This window comes from Peromyscus californicus, unplaced genomic scaffold (genome assembly GCF_007827085.1).
Source record: "Peromyscus californicus insignis strain IS unplaced genomic scaffold, ASM782708v3 Scaffold_4__1_contigs__length_199733344, whole genome shotgun sequence".
In the NCBI taxonomy this organism is placed as follows: domain Eukaryota; kingdom Metazoa; phylum Chordata; class Mammalia; order Rodentia; family Cricetidae; genus Peromyscus; species Peromyscus californicus.
Window position 1 is genome coordinate 128,346,820 of NW_026294562.1, and position 24,290 is coordinate 128,371,109.

General features: G+C 41.6%; 1 protein-coding gene across 1 annotated transcript in view; it reads left to right on the top strand.

Moving 5' to 3' along the window:
* The window catches only part of Chd2 (chromodomain helicase DNA binding protein 2), a 140,550-nt gene that overhangs the window by 71,123 nt on the left and 45,137 nt on the right, over positions 1-24,290 (top strand). The window contains exons 15-26 of the mRNA XM_052713815.1: positions 649-738; positions 1,424-1,629; positions 7,055-7,243; positions 9,216-9,378; positions 9,765-9,917; positions 11,988-12,059; positions 15,434-15,583; positions 16,497-16,645; positions 17,252-17,348; positions 18,367-18,459; positions 22,197-22,367; positions 23,295-23,470. Coding sequence (XP_052569775.1) covers positions 649-738; positions 1,424-1,629; positions 7,055-7,243; positions 9,216-9,378; positions 9,765-9,917; positions 11,988-12,059; positions 15,434-15,583; positions 16,497-16,645; positions 17,252-17,348; positions 18,367-18,459; positions 22,197-22,367; positions 23,295-23,470 — 1,709 coding nt within the window. The remainder of the gene's footprint in view (positions 1-648; positions 739-1,423; positions 1,630-7,054; positions 7,244-9,215; positions 9,379-9,764; positions 9,918-11,987; positions 12,060-15,433; positions 15,584-16,496; positions 16,646-17,251; positions 17,349-18,366; positions 18,460-22,196; positions 22,368-23,294; positions 23,471-24,290) is intronic.

Genomic DNA, 24,290 nt, shown 5'->3' on the forward strand with positions numbered 1-24,290 from the left:
TGTACATAAAATAAAAAAAAATTCCTTTTCTTGGGGGATATATCTATTGATTATGATTAATGAAATTTCTGGCCAACCTACTGATTATAATTTGTTACTTCTTAATAAATATTACCATATGCAGAGAATAATGGTAATTTCATTTCCTTAAGAACAATTTAAAGGTCTGGGAAACCCTTTATTTAGTTCAAGTCCCCCAGTTTTTTTTTTTGTTCATTTGGTTTTTCTCGAGAACAAACATTTCTCTGTGTAACAGCCCTGGCTGTCCTGGAACTCACTTTGTAGACCAGGTTGGTCTTGAACTCACAGAGATCCGTCTGTCTCTACAGACTGTTAAATGTTTGGATTAAAAGCATGTTACACCATGCCCGGCAAGTTCCTGGAGTTTAATTGCTGGTAAATGCTACACACTCATCAGATCTTTGGGGGAGGGTTGTTTGGTTCATTTGCAATGACAACAAAGTTTTTCCTGCTTTTGATTCTGACTCAGTGTTCTGTGCTTGGGTTAAGTCTCTTTAGAATGCATAGGCTGTTCATTCAATTTCTTGTGAGACTTTTTTTTGTCATTTTTATTGCATCTATTAAAAGACTTGTTACAAAAATTTGGAAGTAGATATTGTGTCTTAATTACTTTTTTTTCCCTTATAGATAAGGGAATATGAGTGGATTCATTCTCAAACCAAAAGGTTGAAGTTCAATGCACTTATAACAACATATGAGATCCTCTTAAAAGATAAGGTGTGTAATTAGTAATAAAAAGTTGTCTTGTCCATGTGTATCCTATTTCAGTAGTGGGGACTGTGCTTCCTCCTTGTCATGTAATTCTTCTTGCTTTGTTTAAAAAGCCAAGCAAACAAACTTAAAATATTCCTCAATATAAAATTGTAAGTAGAAGACAACCCTCACAGTTGACTGGGAGCTCAGGTTGCCTTAGTCCAGTTGGGTTGAGCAGGAGGCAGGGGGAAAGGGTATTGAGATTGCACTGGGGTATAGTGCAGTGCACTACTGGAGAGCTTTTTCTAAAGTTCCTAAGTGATAAGTGCTTTGCTATTCAGTGTGGTGGTTTTGTGTTTCCTGTGTCTCAAGGTTGGGGTGGCAAATAGGCAAGAAAAACATCTTGCAAAGACAGAATCCTGTAAAGTTTTGTTCCAGTTTTTGTTCAGCATAGCAGTTTTCCTCCTCTTGGAGAGCTTGCTAGTAGTGGCTTATATGAGAGATTCACTTATAGTTTAGATGATGAGGTACTCTTGAATGTGGCCATTGGTAGATCAAGCAAAGAAGCCTAATATATTAAATTGGTGAAGAATAAATGTGTCTGCTTGTGTATCTTTGTGATGGTATGTATTCAGAACTGATTTAATGTGCAAGCACTGTGGGTCCCCCTTCTGATCTGGTGGCTCATTCTGTTTGTTTTTCACTTTAGACCGTGCTGGGCAGTATTAACTGGGCCTTCCTGGGAGTAGATGAAGCCCATCGGTTGAAGAATGATGACTCTTTATTGTATAAAACTCTGATTGATTTCAAGTCCAGCCATAGGCTACTGATCACGGGCACCCCTCTTCAGAATTCCCTCAAGGAACTTTGGTCTTTGCTGCACTTTATTATGCCCGGAGAAGTAAGCTCCTTCCTGTTTGTTTCAAAAGGTTGCTAGAATGTCTGATATGCAAATATTTCCCCCTTTTTTGTATTTTTGAGAAAGGGTCTCATGTAGTCTTGGCTAGCTTGGAACTATGTAGACCAGGTTGGCATCTATATCATAAGAGATCTGCTTGCCTCTGCCTCCCACGTGCTGGCATTAAAGTCTGCACCACCAGGTCTGGCAACTTTTTGATGTTCTTAATAGATTTAGCAAAACTGATGGCGTGGGGAAGGCAAGATATTCACTTGTGACAGAAGCAACTGTATTAAAGTCTTGCATAATAGAGTGATAGAAACTAAAGAAATTAGCCGGTTGAGGAGGAGTATATAATTGTCTACCAAAGGTTTGAATTAGTTAAAGCATTTTGGGAATAATTATTAAGACATAAGAGAGTAAGGTGGGGTAGAGATGCTTCTTATAACCAATCCCAGTACTTGGGAGGTTGAGGCAGGAGGATTAGGAATCCAATGCCAGCTACATAGTAAGTTTAAGGCTACTCTAAGCTCCATGTAACTCTGCCTCAAAAAACATAAAACCAAACCAAACCTTAGTGACATGAGTGAAGTATATGATGTACATAGTCTGACATGCCTTAAAACACAATCTTTGCTAATAGAAACATCAGTTTTAGTTTCTTATTCAGATCAGCTTGCTTCTTACAGAACTTTGGTTTATCTCTACTAGATAAATTATATAGGTTAAATACATAGTGTATAATATTCGTTCCACAGTCGTAAAATGATCTGGTGGTTCTCAGTGACAGCTAAGATGAAAATCTGAATTCCTTTCTCTAGTGTGGAAGACTGTACTGAGCTGGATTCTGGCTCATACTGACTCTACCACTTGTTCCATTACTCATCATGTATCAGTTGTCCTGGCCATCTTTCTGTCCCTTCCACGTGCTGTTCCATTCCTACTCTGTCTTGTCTGGAACGCTCCTTCTCCTTATTTTTACATGGCAGCCACCTCCTTTCCTATCCTCTTCTCCCTCCCTGTTTGCTTTGCTGCATAGCACCTCTGTGTCTCCTAGCACTAAATTAGGCACGTGAGAAGACTAGGGGTCTCGGTTGTTACTCATCATTGGTTCCCATTACCTGGAACAGCAACTGACACACAGTAAGCAGTTTAATTACTAATGTGTAATCGACAAGTTAAATGATTTGTAATTTACTTGTCTTTATAATGACTAAGGATGTTGAGCATCTTCTCATTTTCTCTTTGACCTTTTGGGCTTCTTTAGTGCAATATTTATTCAGATCTTTTTTTTTAAATGTACATATATTTCTACTCTTTTTTTTTATTTTTTATTTTGCAATACAATTCAGTTCTACCATATCAGCCACGGTTTCCCTTGTTCTCCCCCCTCCTGCCCCCTTCACCTTCCCCCCAGCCCACCCCCCTTATTCAGATCTTTTGCTGTTAAGAAAATTAGATTCAAGCTAGGGAGCTGGCTCAGTGGTTAAGAGCACTTGCTCTTGCGAGGATCTGGGTTCATTTTCTAAACACTGTGGCGGCTCATAACGCTAGTTCTAGGAAATCTGCAATCCTCTTTTAGTCTCTGCAGGCAATGCATGTACTTGGTGCATTAACATACATGCTGGCAAACACTTATAAACATAAAATAAAGATAAATAGAATTTTAAAAGCATTGCTTCAGCTTTTAAAAATTGAATTGTCAATATATGGGTTGAACAATTTATTTCTTTAAAAACACTCTGGATACAAGTGCTGTCAATAAAGCACTTCTGTATAAATAGAGTGTATGATTGGCTTTTCTTTTATAATTTATCAAGTGTCGTGTCTACCCCCCCCCCCCCCCCCCCCCCCCCCCCCCCCCCCCCCCGCCCAGACAAGGTTTCTCTGTGTTGTTTGTTTCCAGTCCTCTATCTCGCTCTGTAGACCAGGCTAGCCTCGAACTCACAGAGATCCTCCTGGCTCTGCCTCCCAAGTACTGGGATTAAAGGCTTGCACCACCACCGCCTGGCATTATCAAATTATTTTTTGTGTGGCATTTCTTTTTGGTTTTTTCGAGACAGGGTTTCTCTGTGTAGCTTTGCGCCTTTCCTGGAACTCGCTTTGTAGACCAGGCTGGCCTCGAACTCACAGAGATCCGCCTGCCTCTGCCTCCCGAGTGCTGGGATTAAAGGCGTGCGCCACCACTGCCCGGCTTGTGTGGCATTTCTAAAACAGATAGGCCTAGCCACGGGCCATGACGACATTTTTGTTCTAGAAATTTTAGCTGTCACATTAGGTGTCTATTTTATTTTGAGGCATTTAGTATATGAAGTGTGAGGATCTTGATTCATTTTTCTTCACTGAGGAATTCAGAAAGTTGTTCCAGCATCATTGTTGAAGACAGCATCTTCTGTTGAAATCTTAGTGGAGACAGAAAGGATTTGCTTCTGGTCTGTCAGTCCTGCACAGTGAAGACTCCGTATGTCTACACAACTGTCTTGAGTGTCTGATTAGTTTTTAACATGGAGAAGTGTAAGGATCGGTTTCATTCTTTATCAGAACATTTTGTCTACTTGTAAAGGCTTTGCATTCCTATTTCAGGATCAGCTCATCAGTTTCTGGGGGAAGAGCCTACTGCAATTTTGTTGGGATTGCATTGAATCTTACATATCAGTTAAGGGATTGTTGTTAATCAATAATAATGGAGCCTTCCATGGCCAAAGAAGGTTTTCTCTATTTATTTAGCTGTGTAATTTTTCTCAGTAGTGTTAGTGGGTTCATTGTTACAGTCTTAAGCTTCTTCTGTTGAATTTACTTTTTAAATTTTGATTACATTTTAGGATGTTTAGTTGTTTCAGTAAGATCCTGGGGATGAAGCCCTTTTGCTGTTGAGTAGTAGGTCAGTGCTCTCTGCTGAGCTCACCGTACATCCTGAGTCCTCTTACCCTGTTCTCTTCATCTCATTTTTATTCTGTATTAGAGTCTAGAGCTACACTTAGAGAGAACTGCAGTTAAGAGTCTAGAGCTACAGTTGAGTCTAGAGCTATGGAGACTAAAGCAGTGGTTTTCAAACTGTGGGTCAAGAGCCTTTAGGGGTCGAATGACTCTTTGACGGGTTGCCTAAGACCATCAGAAAACACAGGTATTTACATTAAAAACCTATTTACATTATGATTCGCACCATAGCAAAATTATAGTTATGAAGTAGCTATTTACATTAAAAACAGAACTATTTACATTATGATTCATAACAGCAAAATTACAGTTACAAAGTAGTAACCAAAATGATTTTTTTTTTTTTTTGGTTTTTCGAGACAGGGTTTCTCTGTGTAGCTTTGCACCTTTCCTGGGACTCACTTGGTAGCCCAGGCTGGCCTCGAACTCACATAGATCCGCCTGGCTCTGCCTCCCGAGTGCTGGGATTAAAGGCGTGCGCCACCACCGCCCGGCATTTTTTTTTTTTTTTTTTTTTTGGTTACCAAAATGATTTTATGGTTGGGGGTCACCACAGCATAAGGAACTGTATTAAAGGATTGCAGCATTAGGAAGGTTGAGAACCACTATCTACAGCTCTGGTTGAGTACAGAGCTGGAGTGAGAGTCTAGAGCTATACTTAGGATATAGAGCTACAGTTGAATGTAGAGCTAGTTTGAGTGTTACATATTTATCTGATACTCATAAATTTGCCCCTATAACTTTTTTGTGTTACCGATTTTCTTTGTATTTTTACTTAGGGGACCATATTTCTGCAGGTGCAGGTTTTTAAGTGTCTTTCTTATGTGAATGCTTTTTATATCTTGCCTTACTTAATATACTGTAGAATGTCCATGTTGAATAGAATTGGTGGAAGCGAACATTCCATACAGGTCCTTGTTTTTTGACGTTTTGATTAGGTTGAGGCAGTTCTTGGACATAAATAAGATATGGTTGAACCCGTTCCTGTCACTTGACTCCTTGTTGTCATGTTTCATGTTTCTTCCTATTTCTCCTTTACTGCCTTGCTTAGTATTTATATTTTTAGTGTACTATTTCATTCCTCTCTTTGTTAATGTTACTATTTTAAAATGATTTATTCTTGGATTCTCTAGGGATTTTGTATTTTAACCTAATCTTCAGGTTAATGCCAACTTAATTCTTAAAAAGTATAACAACTTTGTTCCACAATGGCTCTACTTTAAATTCTCATTATGTTATAAACTCAAGAATACAACAGGAGAATTATTGTTTTTTAAGGAAACATTGAAAGAGAAAGAGAACATGTATTTTATCATTTCCAGGTGATCCTTATTTCTTCCTGTGGATTGAGGTTTCTGTGGAGGGTTTTCTTTTAGCTCAGAGGGCTAACTTTAGTGTTTCTTGTAAGGCAGACCTATAGGCGGCACATTTATTGTCTTTATTACTGCTGGTCTTTTAAAAAACATTTTTACTTGTGAGAATGTTTACGATCTTCTGATGATGGATTGAGACACGCAACCATTGTGACTGAGCTAGCTTCACTACAGTGGTTGTTGAGCAGGTCGCAGTCGGGCTGACCCTCCTTCCTTCTCTTCCTTCCCTTCCCCTGCCTTCCCCCTCTTCTCTTCCCTCCCATTTTACTCTCTCCTTTCTTCCCTCCTGCTCTTCTCTCTCCCTTCCTCACCACAGTATCTTTCTGGGAGGAGAGTTCCTCTGCACCCCTGCATACAGGGCTATCTCATAGTGCTGGGCTTCTCATCTTTGGGTTGGCTTGGACACCCCCACCCCCACCCCAGCTGCCTCGTGTCATTTTCCTTGTGGGAAATCTAGCACCATTCTTGGCGTCTACCCACTCCAGGCAGTTGTCACAACTAAAAATGTCTGCAGACGTTACCAGTGTCTCCCTTGGGGAGCAAGGGGGTCACCATCGACTGGGCAGCACGATTTAGAGTCCCGGATGCTAGCTTTCCATTATTTGCTGCCTGTGTGTCCTTTCTCCTTGCCCTTCTTTGTCCCATCAGCTCACTAGTCCCTCTGTCCTTCCCTGGAGATCACAGTCAGTAGTGGCTGTATCAGCTATTTTACCCAGTTTCCCATACCTGACAAAAGCAGCTTCAGAGAGGGTTGATGGTGCTTACAATTCTAGTGCATAGCCCGTTGTGGCAGGGAAGCCGCTGTGGCTGCAGCGTGAAGCAGCTGATCACACTGCATCAACAGGACACAGACAGCGAGTGCTGTGCTCAGCCCCCTTTCTCTTGTCAGGGCCAGTCCCCACCTGCGGAGCCACCTGGTCCCTTTGTGAAATTTTAGACTTACATTGTACTTATTCCCTTCTCTTTTACTGAAGAGTCAGGGATGGACAAGTTTTGCCTTTCCTTGCAGGAGGGATTGAAAGTTGTTGTTTTTTTAATCCCCTCAAAGCCACCCCACCCCTAGTTCCGTTCTTATTTTGTTGTGAAAATGCTCTTCCCTGAGGGTAACTAATGGTGACAATTTCATCTGTAGGTTTGAGTTCTGGGAAGATTTTGAAGAAGACCATGGAAAGGGGAGAGAGAATGGTTATCAGAGTCTTCATAAGGTTCTAGAGCCTTTCCTTCTTCGGAGAGTCAAAAAAGATGTGGAGAAATCCCTTCCTGCCAAAGTGGAGCAGATTCTCAGGGTGGAGATGTCAGCCCTTCAGAAACAGTATTATAAGTAAGTTCCTGCCATGAGGTAAATAATTCATAAGTAATCCGTCCGTGTCTTTGAAAAAGTAAAATCTGAACATAGTTTGGTTTTTTTGTTTGTTTGTTTTTGTCTTTGTTTTTTTAATTAAGCCTAGAACCTTGCAGATCTTGTCAGGTGCTCAAGAGTAAAGTTTTCTATTTTTTTATTTTGTTTTTTTGAGGCAGGGCCTCTCTATGTAAACTCTACCTGGCCTTGAACTCAAGAGTTCCACCTGCCTTCAGAATACTGGGACCAGGCCTAGCCCTAAGCTTTGCTTTCTTAGAGCAGTAGGAATTGGACTTCAGCCTTGGGCTGGCTAGGTAACAACTGAGCTTTGTTCATAGACTCAGCACAGAATTAAGTTGAAATTCATAATCAATTAGAAAAAAAGGGGAAGTTGTTTTTATTTGCATAAGTGAGAATTTACACAGTACTTTGTCTTACACATAAATGACCTGGAGTTTGTCAATCAAAACATTTTGGGGGAGGGATTTATTTATTTTACGTTGTCTGTATATGAGTGTTTTGCCTACATGTATGTATATGTACCACATGCATTCGTATTGTCTGCAGAGATTAGAAGAGGGTGTCAGATCTCCTGAAACTGGAGTTAAGGATGGTTATGAACCACCAAGTGGATCCTGGGCCCTAAACCCAGGTCTTCTGCAAGATCAACAAGTGCTCTTGACTACCCAATCAACTCTCCAGCCCCTAATTTTTAGTGCTAATAGTCCTATACTAAGCAGGTGTTGGTTAAGCTAGACAATGTTTGTTTTTCATTCAGTAACTCTCCTGTGAAGTTTTTAATACTAGGCATTCTTCTAGCTATTTGGGAAAGATGAAGATGAATGACACATGTCCCTTCTGGAGCCTTGGTGTATCCTAGAAACAGGTCATTGCAGCACAATCTCATTGAAAGTTCAGCAGAGGTAGCACTCACCATAGTGCAGAGTGAGCACTCCTTCCTTTCTAGCATTCCAAGCAGCACAGGCAAGCCACGTTTTTGGCTTACTGTTTTATACAGAACTCTTTTTTTTTTTGGTTTTTCGAGACAAGGTTTCTCTGTGTAGCTTTGCGCCTTTCCTGGAACTCACTTGGTAGCCCAGGCTGGCCTCGAACTCACAGAGATCCACCTGCCTCTGCCTCCCGAGTGCTGGGATTAAAGGCGTGCGCCACCACCGCCCGGCTTATACAGAACTTTTTACGAACTTTCACATTTAATTTTCATAAATATGATGCATTTGTGTATATATATTTGCATGTTTCTGGAAGATCAAACTCAGGGCGTCACATGTGCTGGACAGACACTTACTGCTGACCTGTAGGTGGCCCTACGCCCCCATTTGACTTTTAGAGATATTATTATAGGGAGTTTCAAATATAAGCAAAAATAGTATGGTATTTACTCATCTGCTCATAATCTAGCTTCAGTGGTTATTAACTCATGGCCATTAATTAGTTTACCCATATCTTTTCTTCTACTCCTGTCTTAGTGTGTGTCTCTAAAAGAGAAAGACTTCTTATTCTTCAAAAATTTGCCCTGTTATCATACCTAAAAGTAGTTAATGATTCCTTAACAGTTTCATAATATCCACAGAGCATAGAGGAATTGAGAAATAAGATACAGGGATGGGATAGTCAGAACTAAGGATGTATAAAGAAGCCATACGGAAACCCACTAATTTGTAAGCTAATTAAAAAAAAAACTATATACACTCACAAATATGTACAGATATGTGTGAGTGTCTATGTAACCTTCTACAGTTGTCTTCCTTTAGTGTTCTGTGATCAGTGAGGTTGATGTACCCAGTAGGATCATTGAACTTTTTACTTCTTCATGGAGATGTGAATGATCACGATTAGGTGGTAGATAGAAAGTTAAAGTCTCTCTGTCTTTTAGCTTTTATTTCTTATGGTACTATAAACTCTGTGTATTTGAACTAATGTTTTCAATTTGCAGATGGATCCTGACCAGGAATTACAAGGCTCTCGCCAAAGGAACACGGGGCAGCACATCTGGCTTTCTTAATATTGTGATGGAGCTGAAAAAATGCTGCAATCACTGTTACCTGATCAAAGCTCCAGAGGAAAATGAAAGGGAGAATGGCCAGGAGGTCCTTCAGGTGCGCAGCTCCTCATGCTTCTTACTGCCTTCTCCAGAGTGATGCAGGCTTGCTTAGATTTCTATTGTAGTCAAAGTGCTCCTTCTCTTCCTTGATTACCCTTCAAGGGGCATCAGCAGAAGCTTTCAAAAGCAAGAGACAAGCCAGACATGAGTACTGGTGTGGGGTTGACGGGGATGTGGTGGAGGCAGAAGGGTCTTAGGTTGAGGCCAGCTTATTCAGGGTTCACTTGGGCTGCATAGTGAGACCTTGTCTCCAGACAAACAAAAATGACAAGGAAACTTAAGTAGAATGTAGGAAGTATATTTCTGTGGATACCATGTTTAAAGACCATTTCAGCAATGGTGTGTTTGATTTAATGATTGAGACGTCTTCTGAATCTTCAGTCCCTAATCAGGAGCAGTGGGAAGCTGATTCTGTTAGACAAACTGTTGACAAGACTCCGAGAAAGGGGAAACAGAGTCCTGATCTTCTCTCAGATGGTGAGGATGTTGGATATTCTGGCTGAGTACCTGACTATCAAACACTATCCTTTCCAGGTAAGATGGCTCAGTAACTGGGCTAGCTACACAGTCTAGCTGTCTGTCCTCTCTCTCTCTTCCCCGCTTTCCCGGAGTAGGAGACCAGTTTTCTTACCTGAAAAACATCTGAAATTAAGGTTCCAGAAAGGCCACAGTTTTTCTTCATGCCTTTAGACTACTCTGATAATAATGAACATGTGAAGGTCATTCTTTTTAAAAAAAAAAAAAAAATCTGTCTTTTTTTTTTTTTTCTTTTCTTTTTTGGTTTTTTGAGATGGCATCTCACTATATAGCCTTGGCTGTCCTAGAACTTAACTATGTAGACCAGGCTGACCTCAAACTCACAGAGATCTTCTTGCCTATGTCTCCCAAGTGCTGGGCTTAAAGGTGTGTGCCAGTATGCCCGGCATCTGTTATTAGAATTGAGTGAGCGAGGACACATGCATAGCATTTGTGTGCTGTGGTGCCTGTGTGGAGATCAGAGGATAACTCTGAGCAGTTGTTTCTCTCCTGCCACTATGCTCTGAGCTCAAGCTCAGCTCCTTAGGCCTGTGTGGCAAATGCTTTCTACCCGCTGAGTGTAGCTATGATCATTAACATTAAGGACAAGGTGATAGGAAAGATTGGCAAAAGAAAAATGTCTGTTCTATCTATCCGTGTCTGTTGTCAGCATTGACAGTAGTAAGCGTGAACCTGATTATAGGATCCCAAATCCTAAGAAGAAAAGAGGCAGTGTTGTTTTATCTTAACCCTGTAGAGCAGGACCTTGGTTTGAGGCTGGGAGCAAAGCAGGAGTTCTTGAAACGTCCTGGTCCCCAGAGCAAGTTGTAGTGACTTCTCAGTAGAGTTGTCTCAGTGCTCCTTATTACTACGACTTATGGGAGGCTTTTTTTATTTCAGATACTGGCTGTGAACCTGCCTTTGCAAATGCCTTTGGGTCCAGGCCGTCCAGATTTATTGTAGATAAAGGGAATAGTAGTAGTTGTAGAGACGTACAGGGAGCATCTGTGGATCTGTTGTTTGGGTGGCTGTGGCCTTCATGACTTTGGGGAGATGGAGATCTTTGTAGACTCTGCTTGGATCAGCTTGACCTTTTATTTTATAAGTTCAGTGTTTCAAGAGATGATTTTAAGGGATGAAGTGTGAAAGTAGTTCTACATAATGAGAAATGCCTTTTATGTACAGCATTCAGTATTTGCTTTGTATGTATTGAATATTTTCTGTATGGTGACAGTTTTGTACCTGGAAGTGACATTATTTTCTAACTAATAAAAAATTCTGCCAGGCGGTGGTGGCGCACGCCTTTAATCCCAGCACTCGGGAGGCAGAGGCAGGCGGATCTCTGTGAGTTCAAGGCCAGTCTGGTCTCCAAAGCGAGTTCCAGGAAAGGCGCAGAGCTACACAGAGAAAACCTGTCTTGAAAACGCCCCCCCCCCCAAAAAAAAATTCTTCTCTGAGTTTGAGGCCAGCCTGATTTACAGAGTGAGTTCCAGGATAGCTGAAATCCTATCTTGAAAAAACAAAAAACAAAGCAAAACAAACAAATAGAAACCTCCGTGCCTGAGGCTCAGTTGGTGATACAGTTTTACTATTTGAACACTTTATAGTGACTTTAGAATGTAAATTTTAGAAAAAGCTGGCATATATGATCATTTATTTGAACATTTTCAGTCGTTTCCAAATGTTATGTTTTGGTTTGTATACCTCTCAATGTTTTTGGCCATATTGCGCTAAGAAGTATTGTTTTTCTGCGGGAGCCACTTACTAAGTGACTAGAGATATTATTTCCTCATCACACAGGCTGGGTTTTCATCTCTCTCCTTGTAGGTTTTGGCAGACATTCTGATCCTTGGGTAAGACTAGATAGTCCTTTGAATCAGAAACTTCTGACCTTGAGTCTGTAACTGGAGAGCTCGGGTTACATCAGCCATGCTGTTTACACAGGACCCCTTCCTAGTACTTTGCCAACGGTTTCCAGTTATTTTTACTTAGTGTGTGTCCGAGAGATAGAGGTTTCAAGTCTGATGTTCTATTCTGAGTGAGCTGACCTTCCTCACTTAAGACTTTTCCTGTGGTTCATTTTTACAGCGCCTGGATGGTTCTATCAAGGGGGAAATCCGAAAACAGGCATTGGACCACTTCAATGCAGATGGTTCTGAGGTACATTATGCATGGCTTTATTATTTGGACAACTTGACTTTGTATAGGGGGAAGTCTTTCCAGCTTAATGTATTCTGTTTCAGAAACATTTTGTAGCAGACTTCTCCTGTCTTGACAAGAGCAGGAAAGCCCTACTATAGCAGATGCCTTATTTGTCGTCACTCACCGCACAAGCATGTACATGCTTGCCTGGCTCCCTTGCTCTGAACTAGTCATGTTTTCTACTGGATTACCAAACTTACGGGTTTGAAAGAACAGCAAGGCAAGGGCACGGGGGCCAGGCCAGTTGTGTTAACTTTGATGTGTATGTTGTCCAAGGTTCTTCTCTGTCCTGTCCTGGTGCTGATGCTTGAACAGTGTGTCTGCCAAGGTTCAGTTATGTTAGACTCCGGTGGGATGTAGCCCATGCTCTTTTCTGCTTCAAAACTACAATTTTATATTACTAACTGTTCTGCTTGGAATTGGTTTTGCAAAATATTTTGGTTTGGGCACACCTATATCAGAACTACTTTAACCAAGTTAGAAACCCTGAGTATATATAGTCTGCATATCAATTGGTCAGGTGACAGATGTAGAAGAAGTGTGGAAGAAGAGCTTTAGTGTAAGAGAAACTAGTAACATGTAAGACAAAGGGTTCAGTGGAGACAGCCTAGCAGTGTTCTGGACAGAATTCTAATTTCTAGACACATAGTTTTTTTTTTTTTTTTTTTTTAATTTTTGAAAGATAGAACAGTTCTATGTTCTGCTTCCTAAAGGGTTTTAAAAACTCAGTGTCTCTTTCATTATTTTAGAATGATAGGCCTTCTGTCTCTGAATTTATAGGTGGTCCTAGTAAGACAGTGTTCTGGATGCTTCCTTCTCTGAAGGGTGATAATGTCTTTGAGGACCAAGACTGCAGAATTAGACTGTGAGAAACGTTAGTCTCATCTCTCTTTCTCCGATTTCTTTAACTGTAAAATTGCAGTGGATCCAGGCCCTGCTTTGTAATATTGCCATGAGGGTGAAATGTAGTAAAAAACAAAGTACTCATCACATTTCTTGGCATGTAATAGGCACTCAGTAAAATACTGGCAATTTTTTATTGTAATGTTTATCAAAGATAACACTGTTCCCTTGTCTTAATTTAAAAGATGATGTGAGTTAAATACTTTATTTCCTTTTCAGGGAAAATCTGAAGTTTAATTTTTTGTGTAGTTTTATTTTTTGGTTCTCATTCTCTGATAGCCATATATACAATATGGTTTCTTTGACATTCTGCAGCCTTTTAAAGTTAATTCTAGAGTTTATCTGGGCAAGATACTATATGCCCACTTATCAGATGTAGATGGTGAAGAATACCTAAATGTATCCTTGACCCTAGTGACACAGTCTTCACACATTGCTGTCTATATCTGTACAGATTGAACCATTCATCTCATTGCGTCTACCTTATTGTAATCTTGCTGTACATGATTTCGGCTTCTTTTGGTCAAAATTATGTAATCTTGGAAGATTTTCCCCATGTTGTTAAAAGCCTTAGGATATCCCCCACTTCCCACCCCTGCTATGGGGTCAAACCCAGGTCCTTGTGCATGCTAGGTACTTTGCCACCAAGCCACATCCTTAGCCCAGCACCTTAGAGTTTGATTCCTAGTGTTTTTTCGTGCCTCTGCTGTTACTTTTATTGTATGTGGGTGACTCCTTAGCCTCTATGTATATGTATGTGTATTCCATATACGCCTGGTGCCCAAGGAGCCCAGAAGAGGATGTTGGAATCCTTGGAACTGGAGTTACAAATGGTTGTGAGCTGACATGTGGGTGCCAGGAACTGAACTTGGGTCTTTTACAAGAACAGCAAGTACTCTGAACCACTGAGTTAGCTCTCCAGCCACTGCTATTTCTTTAGCCATTTTATTATTGTTTTTATTTATTATTATATCTTGATGCATTTTGTTCACTTTCCTAAAACGATTTATAATTATATGACCTATGTACAAATACTCCCATTTTAGGTTACTTTTAGCAGTGTCAAGCTTCATAATCTTTTTAACCATTATTTTGATAATGAACATAAACAACATGCAGCTTATATTATCTTTGTGACACTGAAAATTGCTTATGAGACCATGTGATGTTCAGATGTTATTTACAGTTTAGTGTCTTACCCCAGACTGTTTGCTATGGCTCTCTAGAACTTTTCTAAGAGAGGCATCCACGTAGTATTTGTATTCTGAACTGGTGACTAATTTTTATTATGATTAATTAAAATTCTTGGAAGGTAGCTGTCTCCTACTTTGTTTTTTCATGGCTTAATGCAGTTGATTATGACTGTTAGAATGTGAAGAACTTTCTGCTCTTTCTGTCTGTTTGTATCTGTGTGTCTGTCTGTCATCTGTTAAATATATCCATTTATTGAGGTTTATTCCCCAAGTCAGCAGCTTATTTATTTAGTCATTTAGTTTTGTTTTTGTTTTTAGAGACAGTCTTTTGTAGCCCAGAGTGGTCTCAAACTCAATATATAACTGTGGACGGCCTTGAAATCCTGACCCTCCTGCCTCTTCTTCCTGAGTGCTGAATTACAGGTGCATGCCACCATACTCGACCCCAGGCCAGTTTTTGAGCGTTAGTTTTGTACTCAGAAGGCATCAACTTTTGGAGGCTGGTGAAATAGCTCAGCATACTTACACACACATACACTAAATAAAAAAACGTACAAAGGAAAAAATGGAAAAGAGAACAGAAAGTCTCAGCTTTTGGTAGAGATGATCAGATGCTCTGAAAATAGTGATATTAAGCTTTTTTACATGGCTGTGCAGTTTACATGTTTGTCCACATGTTTTCCTGAGCACTCACCTAGAGAGATAAGGCAGGACGCCTTATTGCTATGGAAACTGGAAGATGTTAGGGCCCAGTCTTAGCCACACACAGTGGTGATGGTAGTTCTCATGTTTCTCAGCAGGCTTGTTTCATGAGTTTTGCTGTTCTCCTCACTGCCTAACAAATGGACTTACTAACCACCTTACATGCGTAGTCTCCCTTTTCCCAGAAAGCATGCATTTGGGGAGCTTGCTAAAACAGTCGCACAAAGGCTGAGTGTGTGTGGTGCTTTTGTTAACTTGTTGCATACACTGGTTTCATCTGGGACATAAATGCCTGTCCTTGCTGTCTTACTGGATTCTACTTTTCTTCTCTGTTCCCTGCACTGACACTCCTCTTAATCAAATGGAAATCCCGTGTCTCAAGTCCTTGAGCTCCTTTTAGCCTCCATAAAGTTTGTCCACCATATCTCACTTTTCTTCACACCTGCAGGGCTTTCCAGGTGTGAGGGCTTATTGGACTGTGAGAGTGTCTCTGAGAAGGCCACTGCATAAAGTAGTATATTGCATTGTGTACAGGACTTCTGCTTCCTGCTCTCCACACGGGCTGGGGGCCTAGGAATCAATCTGGCTTCAGCGGACACAGTTGTCATCTTCGACTCTGACTGGAACCCCCAGAACGACTTGCAGGCACAAGCCCGAGCACATAGAATCGGTCAGAAGAAGCAGGTCAGTGGGAGGGTCTCTGGCCATCACTTGGGCCTGCAGGCAGAGGTTTATTCTTACCCCGAAGACTGTAGGATGTTTGTTTCCCTCCTGCATTGCCTTCTCTTGACTAACTTGTCTTTGGGCTTCCTAGTGTGGACTCTTAACCTACCTCTATTTTAGAAGTACATGACGGGCTTGGGGATTAAGCTCAGTGGTAGCAGGCACAAGGCCCTGGATTTGGTCCTCAGCTGGGCAGGTGGGGGTATGAAAATAATAGAAAATAGGGTAACTGGAAAGTATGTCACGGGTGACTTTCTACATATTCACCAGGAAAGATGCAGGAGGAGCAGACTTAGAGCTGGGACTTTCCTGTGTTAAGAGCAGTTAGTCTTCTCCATGAGAATGTAATCTGCAACGTGTTGGAAAGCCATAGGCTTGGGTTTTTGTTTTGTTTTGTCTGTGGATCTCAAAGATTGCTTTCCTACTGGCTAACTTAAAAGTTCATATGTGGCGTGTGCCACTACCGCCCGGCACTCGGGAGGCAGAGCCAGGCGGATCTCTGTGAGTTCGAGGCCAGCCTGGTCTACGAAGTGAGTTCCAGGAAAGGCGCAAAACTACAGAGAAACCCTGTCTCGAAAAACCAAAAAAAAAAAAAAAAAGTTCATATGTGGCTAGTGATTCAGATTTTGTAAAGATGGTTGGGAAGATGTTGGTCAAGAAGCAGGCTGTGGTATCTGTAGAAGCATTTCTCTTTAGGGATATAGTCTGTTACAGATAGCACACATTCTGCACCCACATCTTTGCCTGCTTGGACCAGCAGATGTAGTCATAATGTGGTACAAGAGGACAAGTGACTTTCCTTCTCCCTCTTGAATTTTGATGGAAGTAATTTTTGTTTTAAATGGAAATGAACATAACATTTCCTTTTTTACAGGTGAATATTTACCGCTTGGTTACAAAGGGGACTGTGGAAGAGGAGATCATAGAACGGGCCAAAAAGAAGATGGTGTTGGACCATCTGGTGATTCAGCGCATGGACACCACTGGCAGGACAGTCCTCGAAAACAACTCAGGAAGATCCAAGTAAGTGCAGAAAGCCCGAGAGCCAGAGCCAGATTGTTCCCACCAGCATTTGGTAGGCTTTCGTAGGGTTTCACCACAGGAAGTGTCTGTCTACTCTTGATGCTGTGAGGATGCCTCTGCCCTTCCCTGCCCCCATTTATTTTCATGGATGTGTGTGTCTGCGTGTGGAGGTTGGAAGCAAGAATGGGTTTTCTGCTTTTGTCATGTGGTTTCTGGGGACCAAACTCAGGTTGTCAGGCTTGGAACAGTGGCCCTTAACTGAGCCAGAAGAAGGCGTTGTAACTTGTAACTTGAGTTACAGGTGGCTGTGAGTCACTGTGTGCATGCTGGGAACCAACCCGAGTCTTCTGGAAGAGCAGCAAAGGCCATATTTCTAGCCCCTCTTAAAATTTTTCCCATTTTTATTTATTTGTGAGGGAGTGGAGGGAGCACACTTGTGCTTCTGTCTGAGTGTGGAGGTAGAAGATAACTTGTTTTCTACTTCCATCATGTGGGACTTGGGCAATGAACAGAGATAGTCTCAGGCTTGGCAACAAGATGCCCTTTCTTGCTGAGCCATCCCTCCAGCCCCTTACTTGAGATCACAACCGTATTTTACTCCTACAGCTCTAATCCTTTTAATAAAGAAGAGCTGACCGCCATCTTGAAATTTGGAGCAGAGGATCTCTTCAAAGAAATTGAAGGAGAGGAGTCAGAGCCCCAGGTAATCAACTCAGAGCCTGGAAATGTACTTTTGTAGCCACTATGGGAATCAATATGAAGGTTCTTAAAATTAAAAATGGAGCTGCCCTATGCTTCAGCTGTAGCACTCCTGGGACTATACCCAAAGGGACCATAGTGAGGTGCCACCAAGATGCTTCCTAGCCTGCTTACTGAGCACTGTTGACAGTTCTGAATTGCTGAGTCAGCCTGGATGTCCACCGATAGGTGCAGAGGCAGCAAAGCTCCATTGTGTCTGTACATGTGAAGTCATGTCATTTGTAGGGAACTTTGATCGAAGTCATCATTTCAAGTGAAATGAGCCAGATTCAGCAGGACAAGTATCACATGTTTTCACGACTGTTGTTCAAGTATATGATATACTTAAAAGGAAATGTAGTTGTATAGTCCATCACTTTTACAGTAAAGATGCGCTAGTAGATAGAAAAATGTTTTTTTGTGGTTTTTTTTTTTTTTGGTTTTTCGAGACAGGGTTTCTCTGTGTAGCTTTGCGCCTTTCCTGGAACTCACTTGGTAGTCCAGGCTGGCCTCGAACTCACAGAGATCCGCCTGGCTCTGCCTCCCGAGTGCTGGGATTAAAGGCGTGCGCCACCACCGCCCGGCGTTTTTTTGTGTTTTTTAAAGGATATTTTGTGAGCATATAAATTTCACAGGAAGCAGATTCCTTGTTAGAGATTTTTATAAAGAAAGTAATTATTTGAAGGCACAGGGATTCTTTTTTTTCCTTGCCAAGTTCAGAGCTCTTATGACATTAAAGAGGAAAGGGTATGGCACTGAAGGACTCTGCATTTCTCCATAGTTTCCTTTCTTAGAGCTTCTTGAATTTCGTCTCATCCTTTGAATAAATACCAGTGTGAAGTGTTGGGCACGAACAGTGTCGACTGAGGCTGTGAGAGTGAATAGAATGTGGTGGGGTGCTGTCTGGGGTGCACAGCTGACGGTTTTAGTAATGCTGAGACTATTGCTCCTTCACTATACCTGTGTGGTGTTTGTTCCTGCAGGAGATGGACATAGATGAAATTTTGCGCTTGGCTGAAACCAGAGAGAATGAAGTGTCGACTAGTGCAACAGATGAGCTCCTGTCACAGTTTAAGGTGGGCAGACCTTTGGGGGAGCAAGCCTGCAACACTGACTTCGTGACAGTGACTCCTCGTCTAGAGTACTTCCTTTTGTTCGAGACTTGCTGTTTTCCCTGTACCTGAATTAACTCATGCCCAGTGTCATTGACAAGATAAGCAAAGGACTGGAAGTATGCAGGGACATGGGAGACATTCATGACGGCAGATGCCAAAGAGATGTCAAAGGCATGGGAATTGTTGGTGACAGTTGGGAGATGCCTAATAACTTGATTAAACCTTTTTCCCTCTTTTCCTTCCCTCTCCACTCTCCTTCCCTTTTCTCCTATTCCCTACCCTCTGCCTCCTTCCCTCCCAAAGGGAAGTAAAGGGATGTGGAATCATGGCGGAATATTGAAACTATGGACACCAGATGAATAGGAAGTGGCATCACTGAGTATAGATGTTTATTAAAAGGGTTAGGAAAGGTCGTTACGTATAACAGATAGTAGGACTAAGTAAGTGAACAATTTTAGAAGATGTTACTGTATTTCTAGGTTGCAGGAAGAACTTGAGGATAGGCAGATCCTGAAGAGACCTAAGAAGGAAGAACGCTGATGGCTCATGGCCCCAGAGGAGGCAGGAAACACTTTAATCTAAAGCATACCTTGAGAATTTGGTTGGAAAGAAAATGGAACTGATCACGTCAGTGAAGAGGAGGGAAAGTTTGAGAATTCAGTCTGTGACTTTAGTTCTGCTGAGAGGCGGAGAGCTGTGGGGCAGCTGCGGGTTAGCTCTGAGTGTGGGGGAGAACTCGATAGGGAGTCATCTAAATCTAGGTGGGTCTGTGCTGTGGAGCTGCTCAACAGGATCATGTGACTTTCTCTAGCAATACTTGGTGTTGGAGAAATTGGGTCACTTGGCAATCCTAGGATGGGAGACTGGTCTGGAGGGCACAGGGAAGTCAAAAGAGCGAGTGGTTCCCAAATGCAAGTGAGAACCTGGCTGATTCTGTGCAGGTTGAAGAAGCAAGATCTTCAAGGGTGAAGGTTCCATTGGCATTAGGGACAGTAGGCTGGTTGGTGTTGAGGGAGAAGTGGTGGGTTCTCACTGGAAGCAGTGCTTTGTTGTGTGTGCTCCATGGTTGGCTAAGGTGGATTGTCTTCATGGAAGACTGAGGAGGGAGCTGGGAAGAGTGGTCAAAGAGCTCTTGGAATACAGTTCCCAGAATTCATTCTGGGGTGCAGAGGACAGGGTGGAGAGGACGAAGGATAAATCCTTGTGGCTTGTCTTAAATTTGGTGTCTTATAACAGTATCATAGACTGGTTCATCTAAACAATAGAAATTTATTTCTCACAGTCCTGAAGGTTTCTGAGGTCATGGTCCCAACACGTTGAGGTTCTGTGAGGTCTGTCATCTGATGAGCATATTGCTGTCTTCTTATGTTCTCACAAGGTATAGAGAGGCCCGAGAGCTCTGTCCCTAGTGTAAGGTGACAACTAATCCTGCCATGAGGACTGCATTATCCTGAGCTAATCACTTTCCAAGGACCCCTTCCTAGTACTGTCAGATACTGGCATCAGGATTTCAGCACTAATTTCTTTTAGTTGTAGTTGTGCAGGGATTTGAACCCAGGATCTCACACGTGCTATGCAAACATTCTGCCACTGAGCTGTAACCCTAACCCTGCAACAAATGAATTTTTGAGAGGACACAAACATTGAACCTGATTCTACCTCTGTGACTATCCTCACAGTTAGACAGATGTGATCTTACAATGTTTTGATTAGAATCTTACATGATTATTTCGATACAGAAAAATTCCACATGCTATAAGGTATTCAAATATAGTCAGCACATTGCTGGCTACTGTTTCCTTCCTGAGTCCTTTTTGTCCTATGTTTTAATACTCGGGGAAATATGATTAACTCTAGAGGTCTGCTTGCCCTACAGCCTTTCTGTTTATGGAGTGAGTACGTAAGCAGAGTTGACGTTATTTTTCTCCTTAATTCTTTGTCTCAAGCCTTGATTTAGTATGTTGGAAACAGCAATTTAAGAAAAAAAAACAAGATATACTGTTTTAGTCAGCAATAGCAGCACTTGTGTTACTCTTTGCTATTTTTGAAGTATTTTAAAGTATGTGATACACATTAACTCCTTTGATATTTACAGCACCTCTGTGAGGAAGTATGCATTGTATTTACAGTTGGCTGAACTAATGTATAGGAAGGCTGTCACCTCCTTCCCTCCTTCCTTCCTTCCTTCCTTCCTTCCTTCCTTCCTTTCCTTTTTCTTTTTCAAACAGAGTGTTACTATGCAGCACTGGCTGTTCTAGAACTCACTCTGTAGACCAGGCTGGCCTCAAACACAGAGATCCAAAGAGCTGGGATTAAAGGTGTGTTGTACCACCACCACCACCCAGGGAGGCTGTTTGTTTCTTAACATGACACATAAGTGCAGCTGTGATCATTTCCCAGGCAGAATGTTAGGCCCATCACTTACAATACTGCCTTTGGAAAAATTAATTCCCAGCTACATGACCTATTAACTTGTATTCATATTTATGTTTATTGTTTTTATTTGACTCCTTAAAAATTCCAGACCTACAGCCCCCAGGATAGCTCACTGGGTAAAGGTGCTTGTTGCCAACCTGAGTTTGGTTCCTGGAGTACACATTGTGGAGGAAAGAGCTGACTGATACAGGTTGTCCTCTGACCTTCACAACGTGCAGTGATGTGCGCGTGTGCACACACACGCAGACAAAATAAGTAAATTCATATAAACAGTCCAGACCAAACCAATTGTAAACAGTGCTGAATTTGACAGAGTGGTGAGATGGTTTGTTTTTAACAATCTCAGAAATTGTACCTCTTTTTTCTTTTCTTGAAATTTAAAAAATCTCGTTGTAAAGATTAAAATATCGTTGCTGGAAGTTAAAGAGTTAATTTTTACTGCATGCCATAAGGTTTTAATTTGATTTTGTGTTAGCTCCACATGACTTTGAGGAATGGAAACTGTAAAGGCCCTTTTGTGTTTCATGGGACACTTAGGCCAGGAAGGAAGGCGTGCAAAAGAACGTGAAACCAGAAATGGGGCTCTGACAGATGGACAGGGCCTTCCAGAGCCGGCTCAGGTCTGCCTGGAGCTCTGTCTGGTAGGCTTAGATGGTTTTCTTTCTTGGGGCACATATCAATTGAGTACAAATACCTACAGATGTTTGGTAGGGAATAAATGACATGTTTTCTAGATACGTTTTTGTTTTCTGTCTAAGATTAAAATGTATTCTTGAGCACATATAATCTTTACATACCTTCTACTGCTTACCCTTCTGATAAAAGTGAGTAAGGTTATGGGTGGACTAGATGAGTAGGGGCTGGCTTCTGCTGCTCATCACAATTAGGGAGATGCAAGATCATCATGGATGATTAGGTACCAAATATTTTATATCCAAACAAATTAAATTACACAGTGAGTGTGATGCAAATGAAATACATGAATGATTTAACAACTTTTTAGTAAAATTTATAATTTTTTGTAATCTTTCTGTGTCTATTTCCCTAATTTTTAATAAAAGTTTTTGATGAACCGATAGCTTTGACAAGTTGATTTGAGGGAAATAAAAGGTGAGAATAGTAAAAATAAATTGATTTTGATTATGTAATATTCTGAGTCCTGTTACAGTGTTCTAAATTAAAAACACTCGTTAAGTCGATGCTTGGCAGCTGGTGTTTGCAAGTGGAGAAATGTCAGATGGGGGTTGTCCCTTCACTTCCAGGTTGCCAACTTTGCAACGATGGAAGATGAAGAGGAGCTAGAAGAACGTCCTCACAAGGACTGGGATGAAATCATTCCAGAGGAGCAAAGGAAGAAAGTGGAGGAGGAGGAACGACAGAAGGAGCTAGAAGAAATCTATATGCTGCCGCGAATTCGTAGTTCCACTAAAAAGGTGAGGGGAACGTACGCCTGGGCTCTATGCAACATCAAGAGCAGATTAGTCAAGGGTGAGGCCTTGACACAGGCCTGCAGGGATGCCAGGGCTCGCAGGCACTCTCATGACTTGTTTCTTAGTCTTTGCTGATCGACTTTTCAAGAAATGACTGGATGACTTCTGAGTTCGCAGAAGTTTGTATTTTGCCTTTGAGGTTAAAACTGCTGACAGTCTGACAGTTTGGTTCTCATCATTACTGTCTTCAACTTTCAGAGTGCCAGATCTTTTTGTCCTTAAATGTGTACAGTACTAGGTCTAAATAGTAAATGGTTACATGACTAATAGAGGACATGCACAGACTGTACAGCCTAGTCAGTCTTTCATAAGCACTATTTGATACACCCTGCCCCCCACCCAGTATCATTGAAATAAGAAAACAAATCTATTAACCATTTTGTTGGGGCTATTAAGCTTGTCTAGTATGATGGTAAATCAACATTATCACCTTCTGAGCAGTTCCTGCATGCCGGACATAGTTCTGAGTGCATTTTCATTTCCTGATGCATTTAATGCTTATGAAAACCCTGTCTTAAAGGGACTATCATGCTATTATCCTCATTTTACAAAGGAGAAAAAGACAAAGAAAAGAAGTTAGTTGTCTGAGGAATTACTGTTTCATATTGGGTATCATATATATTATAGTATAAAAATTAGCCAACTATTTTTAATTCAGTACATTTAATAATCATTGCAAGATCACTGAAAGTATGACAGTTTCTCTCCCCTTATTACCTCTGACCCCTGACATTTATTTAAGGAAAACTGACTTGTCAGATATGATGGGATGTCTGAGCGCTAACAGTTAAGCTGGGCTGGTCTTAATCCTTTTATTTCTGGACTTGACAGTTGCTAAAGTGCGACTTTGCCTTATTTATTTGTTTTCAGGCTCAGACAAATGACAGCGATTCTGACACAGAGTCTAAGAGGCAAGCCCAGAGATCTTCTGCTTCTGAGAGTGAGACAGATGACTCTGATGATGACAAGAAGCCAAAGCGCAGAGGGCGCCCCCGAAGTGTGCGCAAAGACCTGGTGGAGGGCTTCACGGACGCAGAGATCCGAAGGTTGGTGGAGTCTCTGCGTTGCTTGAGCTTTTCTGGAAGGATGTGTTCTAACACTGGCCAGGGGGACTCTGACACTTAGGACAGGATAGGCAGAAAGCGATCGTGGAGAATGAGGTCATTCCGATGAGTTCCTGCAGTTTTCCCAGTGAGGGTTTTCCTACTTTCATCACGTTTTTATTTTTAGGTTTGGGTTGGGCTGCTTTATGGGGGTGAGGTAGGTCTCATGTAGCCTAGCTGGCCTTGAGATCCTGTGAGACGGAAGGGCCCTTTCTTTGAGGTCCTCAGCCTCTTGCCTTTACCTCTGAGTGCTAAGATCATAGGCTCTTTTCCATCTTTTTATTTCCTTACTGTTTTCTGATTCTTGAGACTATTTTCAGGAGGAAGTTGACCAAAGGGAGGCTTATGTACGACACATACCTGTATTTATGCTAGTGTTCATAGAGAGAGAGAGCTTGGCAGGTAGCACTGCCCTTGCTGCCCCTGTCCCTGTCTGCATCAGTGCTCATGCAGTCCCTGGTGGTTTGCTTGGATTCCTCTTCTAGCTGCACACATAATACTTTGTTTGGCAGCCTGCCTGTTCTCACTTCAATCTGCTTTAGACATTGAGTTCACTTTTTGGACATTAGGAATGGAAAAGATAGTGGTATTGTTCATCTTTTTATTTTGGTCTGCATCTTTAAATCTAACTTGTCTCTTGTAGGCATCCTGCAGTTAGAGTGGTTTTTTAGTCTCCTCTGACAACTTTTTGCTTTGTCTTAGTGCATTAGATGCAGTGCAGTGATTGGTGTCCTGCGTCCAGTGCTGTCCTTACTCCTTTACC